The 19,253-nt window shown below is 41.1% G+C and overlaps 1 protein-coding gene across 8 annotated transcripts in view; it reads left to right on the plus strand.

Annotated features, from left to right (window-relative positions):
• The window catches only part of Pde1c (phosphodiesterase 1C), a 445,757-nt gene extending 426,756 nt beyond the window's left edge, over positions 1 to 19,001 (plus strand). For 4 of the 8 annotated variants that reach the window (XM_048440405.3, XM_085691044.2, XM_048440409.3 and 1 more), the window contains one exon: positions 16,336 to 19,001. In XM_048440405.3, coding sequence (XP_048296362.3) covers positions 16,336 to 16,505 — 170 coding nt within the window. In that variant the 3' untranslated portion in view covers positions 16,506 to 19,001. Of the gene's footprint in view, positions 1 to 6,642; positions 6,762 to 16,335 lie in introns of all 8 variants that reach the window. The other 4 variants (XR_007233288.3, XR_007233289.3, XM_048440407.3 and 1 more) reach the window with 2 other exon arrangements.
• Positions 19,002 to 19,253: the final 252 nt, after the last annotated feature.

A 19,253-nucleotide genomic window follows, 5' to 3' on the forward strand; every position in this document is an offset into this window, starting at 1 on the left:
TGTTTTCTCTCTTTGAAATTTACTATTTTTTATTTTTCTTGAACTCTAATTTTTCTCTACTCCCCTTCCTACCTCTCCTCTCCCCTTCAATCCTCTCCCAAGGTCCCCATGCTCCCAATCTACTCAGGAGTTCTTATCTTTTTCTATTTCCCGTGTAGATTAGATCTATGTATGTCTCTCTTAGGGTCCTCATTGTTGTCCAGGTTCTCTGGGCTTGTGATATAATCTTGAATTTTACTATTATATTAAAGAGTTTTTCTACATGTTAGTAAATTAATATCTCAGTAATTTGCTAATATGTCTATGATTTTCAGTTTACTTACATGTGTAATTACAACTTTACATTGTACAGTTTGCATATTATCGTAATCATGTCATAAATTTTTGGAGTCTATGTATGGAGTGAGTGAGATTCCTGGGATAGAAATTCTAAGTAAAGATTGTATAGATACTTAGGTTCTTTTCAAGATACACTGTAGTAATATTAATTTTTATTTGTTATTATACTTAATTTATTAATGTGCACATTTTGGTATTTTTGTCAATGCTAAATATTATATTCCATGGTTTATCATTTTGATGAGAAAAATGACATTTCATCCATATTTTCTTTCCCTTTATCTTCTTACAAATACCTGTTTGCTAATACAAAATTATCTTTTAGGTTTATGCTTTGGGGAATTACTATATTTCATCTATTGTGAGAAGCATATTGTCTTGTATTCTAGTCCCTCAGAAAATAGGCTTTTTAAAAAAATTATTATTCCATTGAGTTCTCATTTCAGTAAATTTCCACATTGCCTCGCCCATTGCTCCCAATTCCAGTCATCTTTCCCAGTACTCTCCCCTCACCCTTCCCTCCACCTGGCCTGATCCAGTTTATGATTCATGATGTGTAATAATTTAATTCACATTTTTTTCTTGCTTGTAGGTTCAATAGTACCTCACTTCACAATTAGGAATATTCTTGACAGAGGAAAGATAATCCACATTGGCTTACTATTCCAGTTTATGTGCCATAGCTCCTTTTACAGGCCTGACCTCTAGATTCAGTCATTATCTGCTAAGGAGCCTTGAATTTTCTTGCCTCTGTGACTTACTGAAACTAATTTCCCTTGGTGCATTTCTCTTTGCAGCTCTCTCCAAACCAGCTAGTGAGAATTACTATTGCATTGTAATGGGTCTTTCTCTGTCCTGCCAACCAGCTCCCAAAGAATGATATGGAGACTTACTGATCATAGCATCTTGGCCTATAATTTAGGCTTGTTTCTAGCCAGCTCTTATATCTTAAATTAACCCATCTTATTTAAATGACATTCTACCTTTTTAATCTACATTCTACCTTTCTTTCATTCTATACTTCTAACTTTTTCTGCATCTCACTGGTATCTCCTCTGTGTGCCAGTTTCTCTCTTTGCCTAGAAGTCCTACCTATTCTCTCTGCTTAGCTATTGACTGTTTAGTTCCTTTTCAAGCCAGTCACAGTGACACGTCTTTACACAGTATAATCAAATGTCTGGCAACATCGCATGGCCATGATTTGCTTTAAAGTGCTTTTACCTATTAACAGGTGACATTTTCCACAGTGAAGCCCATCTTACTCCTTTCTGATCCCAGACAGCCAAGGTGATAGGTGCCCATCAGTTTCCACAAGGCTTCTGCAAGTGAGGGGGTGAGCAGCCTCAGGATTAGTTTGTGATTGCTTAGAAATGAACCATCCTCCATGCCTCAAAGCCATCTTATCATGTGCCCACTGTGGTATATTTCAGATTTTAGAGCATTAGGAGGAAGCTAACTTCATCCCAGCAATACCACGGGAAAATGATCACGTCTGCTCCTTGGAAAATTTATCTCATTCTCGAGCCAGAAAAGACCTTAGAGGTCATCATGGCTCTCAATAAGTGTATGCAGCCCTGATGTGATCTGGCCTGCTGTGCTGGGCACGACAGCTTGGTAGGGTTACATGGCCTGTGAATCACATGTTGGCAGCCTTGTCTGTCATCTGAGTTTATCAGTCTCAACTTGTTCCAAAGACTTAACTTCTAAGCTCTGACCATCTCCAAAGCTTATACAGAGTAAAGTAGGTACTTTCCAAAATGCATGAGACAATGCCTGGCACTCCACCTCGCTAATTACCATCGTCAGCTCTCTTGGGCCCCTTCTGCCTCAGGAACTATACATGTTCCCTACTTTTGACTTAGATGGCTTTATGACTACCTACTCAGATAGGACTGGTGTCTTCTCATGTTCCAACTTAAAGGAGCTTTTGATGGTGTTATAACCGTATAATAGAAAATCATTAATATCCAGCAAAAAGTAGCTTTAAGAACCATTGATTGGACAGTTAGTTGAAGATTTTAAGATTCAAGCATTAATACCATTGCCATGGATGGATTTAGTTCAGCAGTGATTACATCAATCAACTGCAGCTAATTAAGTGAGGAAATTCCTTTTGTGAATTCTGGCCAAGATGACCTGAGATGCTCATTCCTTGATAGACAATCCTCTGCTCTAAACACATGCAGAGATAAACAAATTAGAAAAATGAATTAAAGTCTTGAAAACAGTGAATTGGAGAAAATATTGGCAAAGGATATGTTTGATTAGGAGTTAATTTCTAGAATATATAATGAAACTTCAGTAGCTCATTTTGGGAAATTTTTAAAGTTTCTTAAAAAGTTAAACATATCTAAGTGTCCTGGTATGTGTTAGTTGGCACCTATGGGACAGAAAGTCGAGGGGGAGGGCCAGTGTTAGACAGCAGCCCAGACTCCACAGCAAATTCCAGGCCAACTTAGGCTACATAGAGAAGCCTTGTCTCAAACCAAAACCAAAACAAAGCAAGAGTTAAACTGTCTATATAATCAAATGACCGACCCAGGAATTTTAGATTCATAAGCAAGAGAAATTAAAGCAATATTTCATCAGATACCTTGCTCCCATATGGTTACAGTGACATTTCCCATAATAGTCCAAATGTGGAGACTACCTCCTTTCCAGTACCTGAAGCATCACAGGTAATGGAGAAATGTCACAGACATTTCAAATGAATGAATTACTGGTGCAATCTGAAGATTGGTGAGAACATTTTGCTCAGTAGAAGAAGCCAGACACAAAAAGCCGTGGACAATGACTCTGCCTGTACAAAATATTCAGAGAAACTTGAGGTGGGTAGTGGTATCACGGGCTGAGGAGTAAAGAGCAGAGGGTGACCCACCCAGGGCATGGGATTTTTTTTTTTTTTGATGTGATCGAACTCTTAGAAATTAGATAATGGTATTGATTGCATAACTGTTGCGGGAGTATCTTCCGCTGCCTCAGCCAATAGTCGCTGAAGCACGAGCCCACAGTGCGGTGGGGAGCGCCTTCCGCTCCGTCAGCCAATAGCCGCTGAAATACCAGCCCACTGGGGCATGGTATATTTCTCTTTTAAAAAGAGCCTCAGATCCTGGATCAGGCCCTCTTGGTTCCGGCACTTGGTCCCGGCTCCTGCTCCAGAGACTAGGCTCCACTTCCTGTCTGGTTTTCCCGCCTATACCTCCTGCCTGGCCAATCAGCGTTTTATTTAAAACATGATTGACAAAATGCAGACAATTCTCCGTCACCACATAACTGTGACTATTCATAGACCATAAGAGGCTTGTATCCAAAGGGTGGATTCTATGGTAAACAATTTACCATTTGATAACAGACAAAGCATGGCAAGATAGAAGAACTGCACATGCTCAGAACAGACAGGCTGATAGGAAAGCAACATTCAACAGCCCTAAATTATCATATCTGAAGAAAAAAGGAAAGCTATGAACAAACAAACAAAACAACCTAAATGCATACTCATGGACTTTATAGGAGCCTTTCCAAAGTGATCTTGAGGATGAGAAACTATCAAATCATCAGTTCTCAACCTGTGCGTCACTACCCCTTTGGGGGATCGAATGACCCTTTCACAGAGATCACATATCAGATATCCAACATATCAGATATTTATGTTACAATTTCTAGCTGTAGCAAAATTACAGTCATGAAGGATCAACGAAATAGTTTTATGATTGGTGTCACCACGACGTGAGGAACTGTATTAAAGGGTGGCAGTGGTAGCAAGGTTGAGAACCACTCTTTGAAATGCTGCCAGAAGTTGGTTGTCCTCTTGGAAGCTGCAAGTACCAACTGACAACTACCTGGCAGCAAATTGTCATTGGCTACCAAATGATGCCAGAAAGCAAGGGAAATAGGTCTTCTACATGCAAGGGCAAACAAGCAGTATAAGCCAGCTGAAGCGAGTCAGTTGCTAGTAATGACTGAAGGAGAGGAACAACACCTTTAATCTTTACGCAGTGGGAACAGGGACAGCATGTGCTACTCTTATGCCGTTGCTGAAAGGGGCACTATCAGGAGGAAGGAAAGAAGGTGTGGGGCATAGAAGCAAACATAAGTTCCCAAGTCAGTAAAAACGTTGATAACTGTGTGTGTAAAACAGGAAAAACAAAGCCATTGCAGTGTGGAGTTGGGAGTGCTCATTTCTCTCTTTTCTTTGGGAAGAACTGTGTAATTTTGTGACTTTCTAACACAAGGGACCATCAATAAAATAATTAAAATGTAACCTATAATGTTTTTATGAGCTGACTTTAGATCCTGCCCTCCTTCTATTCTTTGGAGCCTAACCTACCTACATTATAATAGTTGAAAGTTTTAGCCACAAAGGTATAACTCACATGATTGGACTTTGAAACTATCAAATGAGAATGTAACAAGGAACTGTAGTCCAAACTTCAAGCAGAGAGCCTAGACCTGGACCCAACAGCATGGAACTCAGATCGAAGAACTCAAGGTGTGTAACCATAAGGAGAAATTTCCGGTCTTGACAATGCATCCCAGCAGTCACTGCGGCACAACAGTCGAAGTGAGAACAGGCATCCAAGTGAAAAACTGAACAAGCAAGAAGTCAGTAGGCAGAAAGAAGAAAGGAAATGGCCAAGAATGCAGAATGCAGCTACAACACAAGCTCAAAGAGAGTGTCAAAACAAGACCCCAAATGTATAGCGATTGTTAACCTTCTGCTTAAGTTGGCTTTTCAAGTGCAGAAACGATCTGATTGGATGGGAAAAACAAATCCAGCTCCATTCCACTTTTACATTTGCTTATTAGTATACATTAGCACTACATTACGTATGACAATAGAAGCTCCATCCAAATACAAAGTTGGTTCCTTGGAGACCCTCTGTATATAGCTCTATTGTGTAAGTGTGCAACATGATATTTAATCATCTTTTCGTTGTAGTTATTTTCTATTTTTTCGTTTATAAACAGTGAGTCATATGATGTTGAGCAAGAAAGCCAAGTTACTAAAAGATATGTAACACCTTGAACAATTTATATGATTTTAAAACATGTAGAAATATTAATATATTTTATGGCTATAACTGTGACACACACATGTACAGGAATAAACAAATTCTAGGTGGTGGCTTTGGGGAGATAAAGGGAAGTAATGGAGAAGAAATACTAATTAAGTTCTACCCGTGTTCAATCTCCTGTGTGGATAACAGGCGTGTAGGTGAGGGTACAGCCACAGGTTGATGCTGGGTGTCCTTCTTGCTCAAGTCCCACCTTCTTTTTTGAGATGGGATTTCTCACTGAACCTGGAACTTACAAATTAAGGTAGGATGGCTGGCCACCAAGCCCTTGGCATCCGTCTGGAAGCTGCCCTAGCATTAGAGTTAAAAGAATAAACCACCTCATCTAGCTTTTTATATTAATGCTAGTGGTCTGAACTCACTTTTCCCACAGAGCATTTTCCCTGCTCCCATTTAATCTCCTTAAAAATATTTAAAACACTGATCTTATTAAGCTGCATGGAGAGTATAGGTACTTACTTTGTTAGCATTTATACTTCCCCATAGATTTATAATATAATTTTACATAAAACTACAGCTGTTTTACAAAACAGTGGAGTCTGTTGTCAGTCACGTTGTTAGTTTAACATGTGCTCTTCGACCTTTGACGTTTTCCCTTTCTAATCTGTGGGGATGGCTGGGATATGAGGACTGAGTCTTTTAGACGTTCTGGAAGTTACCTGTCAGAAGTCTGCAATGATGGTTTTATTAAAGGACTGCACAGTTTCTGAAGCCTCATCCTTCAGCTTCAGCGCAAGAAAACCACATGGGGTCCTGATCCTCAGGACATGCACGTCTAAACCAGAGTGACTCTTCCATGGGAAAGACTAGCACATCAGACGTATTTTTCCTAGCGCCTCCTTCATTTGTTGCCCAATGGAATTTTTGAACTTCATGGAGTTCAGGGGTGAGGGACATCCTGGATGGAGAACTGGGGAACTGTTGGCTCTTGTTGGAAGAACAGTTCAGAGTTTTACCACCGCGACCAGCCTTAACTGTTATCCATCCAAAGCAGTCACCTCTGAGCAGCTTCCCAGGGTGCCTTCTGAAGCAATCTTAGAAGAAAGGTACAGTACCTAGCTGTTGCTGATGGAGATATAGCTGACTGCCCCTTGCACACAATGCGGCATGCACGGTAGTCTCGCAGTAGATACGGCTCTGCTTCTGAATTCTGCTGCCTGCTATAGAGAGAGTTTCTGTGCCAAGTGCTAACCAGTTCCTAATGACTTTAATGCATGTCTTGTTGCAGGAGACTACGGGTAAAATGTCCAGTCAGAAATGTCCTTGGAAGAGATCTGACCATCTTCAAGGTCTGAAGACACTATGGAAATCTTATATTTCTTTTCCTAAACAAAATCTACATGTATTGTAAGTTATTGGATATTTAACTTCAATTGGTGGCTTTTGGTTTCCCTAATACAGCTTTTTTTTAAAAAAAAAATCAGGTACTTTTATATGTATTTTAAACTTACAGACATCGGGGACAATGCTAAGTTAATAACATGGATTAAACCCTCGGAGATACTGGTAGTAACATCTTCTTTAACAAGCTATATCTGAATAGCTTGCCCAAAGTCATTATTGGCAGGTATCGAGCCTATTCTCATTCCTGGGGGATTTGTTGCTGGCAAAGGCTGCAGGTCATTATCCATTTCCCCATCTGTGACTTTAAGGCCCAAAGCTCTGGAGTGAAGAATTCTATCCAAAATGACTGTTGATGATTCTGCTGCAAACTTTCACCCTAAGTTCCCTGTGAGGGTTGGCAGTTGTCACTCACTTACTGTGCACAGAGTCAAGGCTTCCTTCTATGCCTTGCTATGTTACTCAGAGCTGTATAACTGAAGAATCTCCCTTCATGGGCCTCTGAAATGGTTTAGCATTGACAAAGTGCATGCAGGTAACTGACTAGCCTTACATTTCTAACCTAAATAATCAGGTAGGAAGAAATCTGCATATTGATGAGAAGAATTGAGTGAAAGGCTTTGCATGGATTTATCTGTCAAAGTGTGTATCATGGACTTTGTGTGCCAGGACAGACAAAGAGAGAACAAAAAATGAAACTAAAAATGATCTTGAGGGAGGGTTTCTTACCTTAAAAAACAGTAGCACTAGGTATTAGAAGGTAGCTGTTGTCTGCATAGGGAAAGAGTTGATTTTCCAGCCTTATACAGTGGTCTTGTCCTCTTCACAAGTTTGTCAAGGGAGAGCATCTTATTTAGGGTCTGTATTGCTTGTGGAGAGACACATGACCATAACAACTCTTATAAAAGAAAATATTTATTTGAGGGGTGGGCTTACAGGTTCAGGGGTTTAGTCCTTTATCATCATGGCAGAGAATGTGGCAGTGTGCAGCAGAGCAGCATGCAGGCAGACATGGTGCTGGAGAAGGAGCTGCTACATGTTGATGTGCAGGCAACAGGAAGTAGACTGTGACACTGGGAGCAGCTTGAACATAGGAGACCTCAATGCCCACACCCACAGTGACACATTTCCTCCAACAAGGCCACACCTACTCCAACAGGCCACACCTCCTAACAGTGCCACTCCCTTTGGGGGGGCATTTTTTTCATAACCCCCACACAGGGGCTTGAGAACTCTGCCTCAGTGCCTTTCATGCTATAGCAAAATCTGAAGACAGAAGCCGTGGTTGCAGCACCTGCATAGACGCAGGTTTGCTGCCTCCCTAGACTTGAAGTTTGTGAGGGAATGAACTCATCGACATCCTTCTTAAGCAAGCATAGGCAGTAACTCTAGGTATGAAGGCATTGTGGAAGTACAGGAGAAATATTGGCTTCTGTTGATGTTGACAACTTTGCTAGCTGGTGTACATTTGAAGAGAGTCATTTGTTTTTTTTTTAAAGAGAACATTCATGAAGGTTACGGAGTGTAATGCACAGTAGCTTATTCACTCATTTAAGCATTCCTCATTACCAGCTGTTATCAATACTGTGTTACATCAGGAGATACAAATGTGTACACGCATTATCTCTGCCCCAGGAAGCAGGCACACAGGACTGAAGTGGCTATGGAGTGAAGAAATATCGACAAAGAAAGCCACTGATGAATGACTTCCACCGAGAGTGACTCACTTAACTATGTCTCAGCAGAAGGAATGCAGAGTCTCAGGAATCATAATTACTTCTGTCATTTTCATAATCTCCCCATCCTCTACTAATTACATCCAGATTAGAAATCAGGGACAAAGCTTTGGCTTCTCATTGGTTGTCTGAGCCATTCTTCCCACCAGGATCTCAAGCACTCTTTGTGTTCTTCAATAGGTCCTGGTCAGAGTCACTGAGTGAACCACCATCTCCTTACTTGATTAGTTCAAAATGTGGACTAGGAATTTTGCTTTGCTTAGAATACCCCTTAGTTTCAAGGTGGTTCCCCCAGGAAACCAGGGGTGTGTTCTCTGCCAAGTACAAATAAATATACTACAGAATCTCTTTATTGTGTGGTGAGTTCATGCAAGTGTAAATCATGTATAGGGAATCTGATGGAATTTTAATGGCGTTATGAGAAAATCAAGAGAGCAGACTGTGGGAAAGCATCCTGGCCTTCCGTGCTCAGCTATCACATAATAATATCATTTCACCAAGCACCTATCACACACCTGCTGCCAAACACTTCCAGTTTGTTCTCCCATGCACAGCATCCTGAAGTTTTCACGCGGCCATGCAAGGAAATTACCCCTCTCCCCATATCAGAGGATGGATGAAAGGAAACAGAGCTCTGAGTGGAGGTGACCCTAGGATCTCAGAGGGAGTAGTAATTATCCCAGCTCTGTGTGCCTGCAAGCCTATGGTTCTCCCAGAATGCCACCTACTGCTTCCAAGAGGAGAACTTTCGTGGGGCTTTTTCTGCCATAGATTTTAGCACAGAGTTTATACTGTGTAGGTGCTGGTGAACAGACACAAGAGTAGGTCTGCCTACATGAACCAGACCCAGCCATGCATCCCAAAGATCTCTCTAACCCTAAGTATTAGCCTACATCACTGCCCAATGGGAATTCATTCTCAAGAATATGTCATTAGGTGATTTCATTGTGTGAGCACCAAACAGTGTACTTACATACATAAACCTTTATGGTATAACATTTGGATTGTAGAGCATATTCAACTCTATATGCAGTCCATTTATTAGGTAAAGCATCACTGTATGGTGCAATTTGACAGTATTATAAATGACTTTTTTTTCTTTCAAAGAAAAAATAATAATGAGATGAATTATGCCAGTCTGTGGTTCTTGATTTTATCTGAACATGATGATTGCTAGATAGCTTCTTAGATTGCAAGCCTTCCTTTTCCACGTTATAGAGATATTTGGTCTTTCTGAGGAGAAGAAAAGGGGCCCATAGACCACGTGGACTTCTGGTTTTCTTCAGGTAGTCTTTCGAGAGCTGGAATCTTTAAAAATGCAGATAATGGGGTTAGGCATTCCAGTGTTTAATATGAAACAAACCTTTGAGAGTTTAAAGATAGAATGTCACTTTGGATGACACTGCATGTAATATGTGTGGATTAAGGGTTAATATTGTAAAATCCTATTTGTACAAAAAGTCAGGGGTCTTTTCTGCCTGGCTTCAAGCTAATGCTTTCACATCTTGGAATACTTTTGAATTCCCAAATAGGGAAAGGATACTGCTCCTGCATATTCCTGGCAATATAGAACTGCCAGACAATTATAGGTCTTCACAGCAGACAAGGGAGAGAAACGTTGGTCCCAAACAGCGTGAAGGCAAGGGAGAGAAACTTACGGGAATGAGCACTCCCATGCATCAGTGCTGGCTGTTTTCAGATGTGTGGTTCTTCTCATTCTTATTAGTGACTTCTGAAGTGAGTGCTAATCTATCTCCATTACTGAGATGAGAATGCAAAGCCAAGCAGTGATGTCACATGAGGGCAGCACCAAAGCTGAATCAGAGATGAGAGCAAGGAAAGAGATATCTTGACTAAGGCAGTCATTATAGAGTTAGCAGAAACCTGGATCTAGAGAAATTCCCAGGTATCCACAAGACTGACTCCAGCTGACCTTAAATGAAGTAGTTTTAACTTGACATTTTAACCCTGTTATGGCACCTATTAAAGCTAGATTGGGGCCAAGATAATTTTCTGGGTACCAGGAAGGATCTGAAGTCTGCTGGGATGTGAACCATGCTCCAGACTTCCTTCAGCATAGTTGTGCTATAAACCCATCAAGCCTTAGTTTCTAAACCCAGGAAAGGAATGACACTGGTGCTTGCTCATAGGCAGCTGTGAGCTGGGGCATGGATTTAGATAATTCACTGTAAATTTTCAGCATGGTATCTAACACAGGTAGTAAGCCTTATATGCCGGTTTTCAGACTCCTGTCTGACCTCAGTTCAACAGCTCCGTCAGTTTGTTGTGTCAACAAATTGAAATCTGTTTGCTGGCAGAAAAAAATTTAGAAGAGAGTAGAAAGGAAAAGCGGGAGTGGGGTGGGAGAGTGAATAAAAGAGGATGGTAGCAGAAGAGAGGCGTCATTTGTGAGGTAGAAATTGTGGTATTTATGAGAATAATGAGGGTTCAATAAAGTGAGCGCTGAAGCTCCTGAAAGAGCATTGCTTTATGAAAGTCAAGGATTATATATAACTGCAAAATAAAGGATGACAGTTAATAACGTGTCATTTTTGTCTTAACTTTGTCTTTCTCTTTTAAGTGTATTCACCTGTGACCCCCAAGTTAACATTGTGTGCAAGCGTATACCTTGGTCAAATCTTCATCAGCTGATATGATCATTTCTGCACGTCATTTGCACTCACTGTGCTGACCGAGCCCGCGGGTAGTGGGATTGTATACCCTATTTGTTTCTTCTTTATCCAGAGAGGGAGGCTGTAATCTTGGGTTCAGCAGCAGAGAAGGTGTAACTATTGAAAGAAGGAGGGTCAGGCCCCTTCTAAGACCCCAGAAACATTCTAAGGTGAATGAAAACCCCTTCACGAGGACAACCAGCACCCAGAAGAACATTCCACCACAAACTCAAGATGGTGCCCTGATACCTACCCTGCTGTCATGCCCTGTCATCAAAATCTTGACATCTGCATAGAAGAAACGTACAGAGCACATACAAACAGTACCAGGCACAGCTCCCCACTTTCCCATATTGAGTGAAGGTGACAGCAGACTGCACAGGTCTTTCATAGCTCAGTGAGGAGGCCATCTTTATCAGTAGGCTCAGGTTATTTGTAGGGACTCCAGTGGCAAGCAGAGTTTTTGTTCTGACAATCAGAATTCCAGCAAATGGTAAATGTTCCTTCATGCTGTGAAGTGGGGAATTCAATAATACTTTGGCTGAGTTCATGCTGAGTTGCAAAAATAGGATGAATATGGAGAGGGACTGTGACTCAAAAGACATAAATCAGTGAGCCCAAGCCTCTGCTTTTGTTCCCAAGCTCTCGTCCTCAATTCTCTATCCTCCAGAGTCACAGGAATGTTTTAAATACTTGTTCTACATGCCTTAGGAATGGGAAGGGCAGTGGCGGCTATGATACTTTTTTACCCTAAACCTTGGAATTATGCATTCCGAGGGCTTAAAAATGGCCATTATAACTATGAGAGGGGATTTTTATTATTACCTCACTGGGTGAAGATAAGAAAGTTTGGGCCTGGGTATTAGGAAGTCTGAATAGTCATCTTGGAAGTTAACTGTCAAGGCACCCAATAGAGGGATCACCAGGACAACAACCTAGTCATAAAAATCTTCCTACGTACAATCTACCGTGCCCGCAAGATGTGCTGGGGTAAAGTTGGTGCAGAACTTGCAGGAGTAGCCAGCTAATAACTGGTCCAACTTGAGACCCATGCCATGGGAGGGAACCCATGCCTGACACTACCTGAAGAGCTAGGAACCAGAGGCTGGATAACCTAGCGATCTAAGATAGAATCAAACACATCTGAGGGGAAAAAGTCAATGAAATGATTGTTAGTGATAGTCTGCTATACTCATAGATTGGTGCCTAGTTCACTTGTCATCAGAGAGACTTCATCTAGAAGTTGGTGGAAACAGATGGAAACACAGAGTCAAACATTGTGCAGAGCTTGGGAAATCCTGAAGAAGAGGTGGGGGAAGGGTTGTAGGCGTCAGATGAGTCAAGGACATTATAAGAAATCCCACAGGATCAACTAACCTAGGCTCCCAACTATCAAGGAACCTGTATGTGTCTGACCTAGGTCCTCTGCAAATAGGTTAGGGCTTGGCGTTCTGTGGGACACCTAATGTGGGGTTGGGGGCTGTTTCTGAGTCTAGACCTACTTTTGGAACACTTTTCCCTCCTACTGGGTTGCTTTGTTCAGCCTTGATATAAGGAGAGGTGCATAGCCTTATTTCAACATGATATGCTGTGTTTGGTTGGCATCCCTGGGAGGGGCTGCCCTTTTCTGAAGGGAAACTAAGGAGGAGTAGATCTGGGGGAGAGGGGTAGATGGGGGGGGGGAGAGACTAGGAGGAGAAGAGGGAGGGAAAACTATGGTTGAGATGTAATATATGAGAGAAGACTAAAGAAAAAGAAAAAAGAAAAAGAGAGAAAGGAAGAAGGAAAGGAAGAAAGGAAGGAAGGAAGGAAGGAAGGAAGGAAGGAAGGAAGGAAGGAAGAGAAAGAAAGGAAAGAGACTGTGCAGAAGCTCTTACTTAGGATGCTTCCTGTAAGTGACTCCAAGAGCTCTGGGAAAACCCAGCATCACTGCCCCAAAGGGTAGGGATTTCTGTTCTTTTCAGTTACACCAGCAACACACAGCGTCTGTTCCAAGAAGCCAGTGGGTAAATATTAATCTTAGACTTCAAAAGTGTGCTGAGCAAGACTTTCTGGGGATCTGGTTGGAAAACCTGCGCAAGTGGCTGCCACCAACTCTGCTCCTCTACACTTTTCACCTAACTAGCATATCTACTTTGTCCTTCCTGACAATGCAGTCTTTCCCTCTATGTTCATTAACTGAACAGACTTTCAGGACCAACCAAGGAGACAAAAGAGATTAGAGGAGAGGGGAAGAAAGAAGGCGGGCAGTCCTTTACCTTTTCCTCCTCACAGAACTGCAGGCTGAATGATACACTCATCTTCATCCGTGCTGATTCCCATCTCCCTGCTTTTCACTTGCTGTCCCTTTATCCTCTGTTCTAGGATCCCTCAGGGTGACACATCAGATGACATCATCTGCCTCCCTAAGCTTCCCTTGGCTCTGTCATCCCGCGGGCCGTTCTTGTGTGACTTTCCTCCAGTTGGGATTATCTGCTGCTTGCTTGCTTTTGGAATGGGATTAAATAAATTCTGCTGCAATCACAAGATATTAACTCCCATCATATAAAATCAAGAATGTGCCAGAATACCACTCGGCACATTACTCTGCTCTCCTGGATGACATCGTAATGGTCATATTTCGTCTCTGTGACCACTTTTTGGTTTCTTCTTGGACCATAGGAAGGATGTCACCATGTCCAGTTCACACTAACAAACTTCTCCTCCTCCTTAAGGGTTGTGGATCTATAGAAATTGTTTGGTAATATGCCTAGTAGATTTATCTGTTTTCTCACAGATTTTTGTGTAACCCATTATTATGTGATTGTATTTTATACTTTGGGTTGTGGTTGACTTCATATTTTGATTCATTGCTCAGAGTCATTTTCATTTAGAGCCATTTGGAGCTCCTTGGTCTGTCATTTTCTTTTCTCTCTCTTCGGCTTTTTTTTTTGTGCTTTTGAATTTTATGTTTCTATAATGGTCCCTAAGTCCACCTTGTGCACAATATGTCTAGTTCTAGTATAAGTTATTTGTAGAGGAAGTACCTGATTCCCTCATGGGAGAAATAAAAATTTAAGGTGGGTTCTCTGCTGCAGTATCTCCAAAACCTGGAATTTTTTCTTGGTCTGATAAAGAAAAAATCATGTCATGTCATGTAAGTGCTCCTGTCTATAAACACCTTTATATGTACACCAACACCTCTATTAAAGCAATGAATTTATATTGCTGTCAGAAAGTCGAATCAATTACCTGTGGATCATTCTAGCCTCGTCCTTTTGCTCAGCTGCTAACATCCGTGGAGATAGTTTTCATCGTCTGTTCTTCTTTTGTGTCTTCCATTTCCGAGAAGTGTAGAGTGTATTTGAATTGATAATCTGCTCCTGCAGGAAAGCAACTTCATCCACTAGAATACAGAGCTTGTGTGTAGTTCCCCTGGCCTCTCTGTTTCTCTAGAGCCTGTTGATATTGTGAAGTTACTTGATGACCCTCTCGCCTCTCATCCCCTGCAGGCTCAGGATTACTTACATCAGCAATTCAGTCAGATTGTTCTGCACTGCATTCTGGGATACCCATAAGGAGCAGCAGGCTGCGTTCCTGCCGGGATCTCGGCTAGCTTACCCCCGAAATAATTACAAGGGAACTGTATTCATTTAAACATTGCCTGGCCCATTATCTGTAGCCTCTTATTGGCTAACTCTTACATATTGATCCAACCCATTTCTAATAATTTATATCTCACCATGAGGTCGTGGCTTACCGGGAAAGATTCAGCATGTCTGACCTGGCAGCTTCACGGCTTGCAGCTCTCTGCCTCTGTTTTCTTTCTCCCAGAACTCAGTTCTGTCTTCCCCGTCTACCTATGTTCTGACCTATCAGGCCAGGCAGTTTTCTTTATTAATTAACCAATGAAAGCCACAGATAGATGGAAGACTCTCCTACATCAGCCCCTCAATCGCTTTTTAAAATTGTGTAAATTAGGGATTCCTCCCCTAAGGATATTTGAGTTTTGACAAATAGCATCAGAACCCACTAGTTTCCCATCAGATGACTTCACTGCCCTGGATTTCCCACTCTTCACCTGTTTAATCCTCTCTCCTCACTTCAGTTCTGTCCCTGTCAGTGACCTTTTTGTCGTCTCCATAGTTTGGTGGAGGGTTTTTGTTTCTGTGTTTGTTTTCCTTCAAGCTTTTCTTGTGAGCAAAATCCTATGGCGCAGCTGCCTTTGCAGACTGACTTCATCACCTTAGCAATGTGTACTTAAGATGATCCACATCTTCATATGGTGTGATCACTCATCTATTTTTATCAATTAAGATACTATATATATATATATATATATGCCTATTACTATTTATTTATCCATTAACCCATTAAAGGTCATCTTGGCTTTTTGACAGTTGAGGTGAGTAAACCTAGGAGTATAATTATTGTCTTCTATGGTAAAGACTGTGTCCAGCTTTATGAAATTGCTAATCTATCTTTCAAAGCAGCGATACCATTTTCCTACTCCCATCAGCAGGAAGGAACATCCAAAGGCTTTTGGACGTTGTCCTTACATGGAATGTGCTAGAACAGTGTTCTGTCATTTGTGATTCTTCAGTGTTCACATTTTGTCCTGTGCTCCTTGGATAGATGTACCTTCTCTAGTAAGGAGTCCATTAAGATTGCTTTGCCCATTTTGGCATTGGGCTACTTCCTTCTGTTGAATTTTAAGGGTTCTTTGTACATTTTGGATATTGGACCTTTATCAGTATTTTGCAAGTATTTTTTCAGTGATGTGCTTTTAATTAGTACTTTGGGAGTGCCACTTTTCTAGCCCCCAAAGCTTGCACACGAAGCTAAATGTTAGCAATAGTTACATCTCTCCCCACCATGGTCACTCTGCTTCTACCTGTCACCCCAGCAAACCCAAACCCTTCCTTAATTTCAGCCACTCATTACCAAGTGAACTTCATGCACTGGGCCACCGCTGCCCATCTCTAGCCATTTCTTGTTTTTATTGATTCCAAGTCAATGGCTAAGTTGATATTGTGCTTACTTGGTTATCAGAAATCCAATCCAGTGTGTGTGCATGTGTTTGTTTGGCTTGGAGGAGACATACACGCCAAGAAGAAGGTAGCCACGGTGTGTGTGGCGTGTCTAGTCTCTGTGAAGCTAATGCCTGTCTGTCTTGCTTTCCATGGTCTCCAGTCATCAAGCCTCCTTTGCGTCACTTCAAACGCCCTGCTTATGCATCTAGCTCCTATGCGCCTTCAGTTCCAAAGAAAACCGATGACCATCCTGCAAGGTACAAGATGCTGGATCAGCGGATCAAAATGAAAAAGATCCAGAACATCTCTCATCACTGGAACAAAAAATAGGGCAAGTACAGGAAGAGAGGGAGTGAAGAAGGACCTGCCTGCCTGTCAGCACCGATCAGATGCAGCGGGACACACCTGGAAAGTCATGCAGCTGGTGCGACTGTGACTGACTCTAAGAGGCAAAATGAAGATTGCTTGAGATTCCCCATTCTCTTATAGATACAACAGGCACTGGATCTGAGGGTCAATCCAGACTCCAACAAGAAACTAGTTAATGGTAGATTTCATGTTATTGTATTAGTCTTTAAAAGACTTAAGTTGCAACCAAATTAAAATGATATCTCTTGCTCTGAAAATAAAGTTCTTCCCACTGCCATATTTTTCTAATCCCCAAGAGATGATTTACCCCTAAGCAAACACTGGCTCAAGTAAATATCAGGGGTAAGAAATGTACTTCTAAAGATATTTTTCCAATTAAAATTATGTTATGTTGTGAAATTAAAATATAATTACATCATTTTTCCTTTTGTTTCCCCTCTTCCATACCCTCATGTACACATGCCCTTGCTCTCCCTCAGAATCATGGCCTCTTGCTTTAATTGTTGATTATATATATATATATATATATATATATATATGCAATTATATATTTATATTCCTAAATATATAAATACAGTCTGCTCAGTCCCTATGTTAGTTGCATCTATATGTTTCCAGAACAGACTATTTGGTACTGTGTTCTTCCCTGACATAAACTAACTTTCTCCCAGTCTCAGAATTTTTTATTTACTGGTAGTTCTTTGTCTGTGGTTGCAGCCTTGGGAGATTTCCTTGTTCCATGTTAACATGTCTGTTAGTGTTGTCCAAATGTAAATGCACTGATTTAAATTTAAAATACTTACTCAGAATCCAAGCAGATGTGTGATTTTCAAAGCAAACACTGCCGAAACAAATGTACTTATGAACACAAAATCAGAGAAAAGATGGGTGGTGGGTTATTTTTTTCATAAATTTTTCAGAATTCAGGTTTAACAAAATAGATCGAAGAAAGTGTGTGTGTGTGTGTGTGTGTGTGTGTGTGTGTGTGTGTGTGTGACAGAGAGAGAGAGAGAGAGAGAGAGAGAGAGAGAGAGAGAGAGAGAGAGAAGGAGAGATTTCTGATCACCACTCATTCCTAGCAGCTTCAATGTACTTTGTAGGATCTGTGAGTTTTCTAGACATGCATTTGGCTCAATTCATCTTAACCCTTCTTTTCTATCAGTGCAGTCAATGATCAATGAAGTGCCTGAGGCTTAACTTTCCAGGCTCCAGATCAGTCAACAGTGCTGTGGAACTGAGGCAGGAAGCTGTGAAGTGATCAACCTAGTTCTAATTCTTCATTTCCAACTTTGTCTCCCTAAGTCTAAAGATACCTTTAAATTAAATTTTAGCTCATCTAGCTCACAACCTGTCTACCAAAAAATGGCGGGGGCTCCCACTTGTTCTTCTCCCTGTTGGTAAGATATATTTCTAACCCATGTCTTGTTGGGTGGCTTATTAAAAGCCATTGTTAGCTTTTCTGTAACTTTACCAATTTTTATTTTGAGACCAAAATCATAGAAATGAATGCATGGGAAGTCTCACAACCAGAGGTAGCTTTTGATCCCTTCAGAAAGACCGGGGTAGGGGGAGGCATCTGAAAATTTGGATTTGATGCACCGCGTGATTACAATTCTTTTCTGCCTGCGACTTGCTGCAGGTCCTTGGTCTTGTGGTGTGATACTGTAAGCCTCGGTTTGTTTAACCCACTCTTACTTTATGAAGGGCATGTATCACACTGTAGGTTTGGGATGCTATTGCCTTGCCCTGTGAGTAATAGTGGGTACAGAGAAACGTTAGTCTAGAACACTCCATGCAGAACAGACTGTCTAGGAAAGCAAGGAGCCTCCTATGGTAGACAGGCTTAACTGCAGAGGGTATTGTTCAATCGCATAAACCATAATTACCTAAGAAACAAGACCCAGATTCTAGTGAGCACTGTGTTGTTGGGTAGCTCATACTTAATGTAGATTATTCTCTTAATTGTTATACAAGTGAGAAATCACTGACTTTTTGTTAAGGAAGATAATTGCAATTCTTAGTTCCCTGCCCAGTATTTGAGCAAGAAAAGCTATCTGCAGGCTGGTAGTGCACTTTCTGGATTAGGTTAAGTCACAGGTAATGCCTGCTTGTTGCTATGCAGGAACTTTAAAGTTGAATGCACAAAGCCATTTGACTACACATTGACAAGGTTAGGGAACACTTCTTCCCTGTCTCTCAAAACTTACAGCCTTGGGTTTCAGGCTTCAGTGGGGCTGTTCTTTCTTTCATAGTTGTTTTGGAAATTAAGGATGTTTGCTCCTTCTGTATTTTCTTCTCTTAAGATGTGTTTTGTCTTTTCAACCTTTGCTAGAACTTTAGTTCAACCAATGTACACACGTGGTGAGTCTGCACTGTTTGTTAAATCCTACCATATTTTTGCACGCAGAAATGAAGGTTATATTCTTACAGCAAATAAAAAAAGATGCTTTGAATGAACTTTCTCACTTGAGTCATCTCTTTATTCTTAGAATTCTGATGAAAATGTCCCCCCACCCCAGTTTGACAATATTCAGAAGTGCTTCTCTTGTTAGGGTGAATACAGCAACTCGCCCTTTTCCACTTATGAATTTATGTATGTCGATGATTGCATGTTTTAATAATCTTATAAGTCATGCATGTTAACTCAGTAAGTTAGTTTGTTAACATTAGTAACCTGTGATGGGGGCTACTCAGTGGATAAACACTCTT

The sequence above is a fragment of the Myodes glareolus genome, chromosome 6, assembly GCF_982192425.1.
Source record: "Myodes glareolus chromosome 6, mMyoGla1.1, whole genome shotgun sequence".
Taxonomy (NCBI): domain Eukaryota; kingdom Metazoa; phylum Chordata; class Mammalia; order Rodentia; family Cricetidae; genus Myodes; species Myodes glareolus.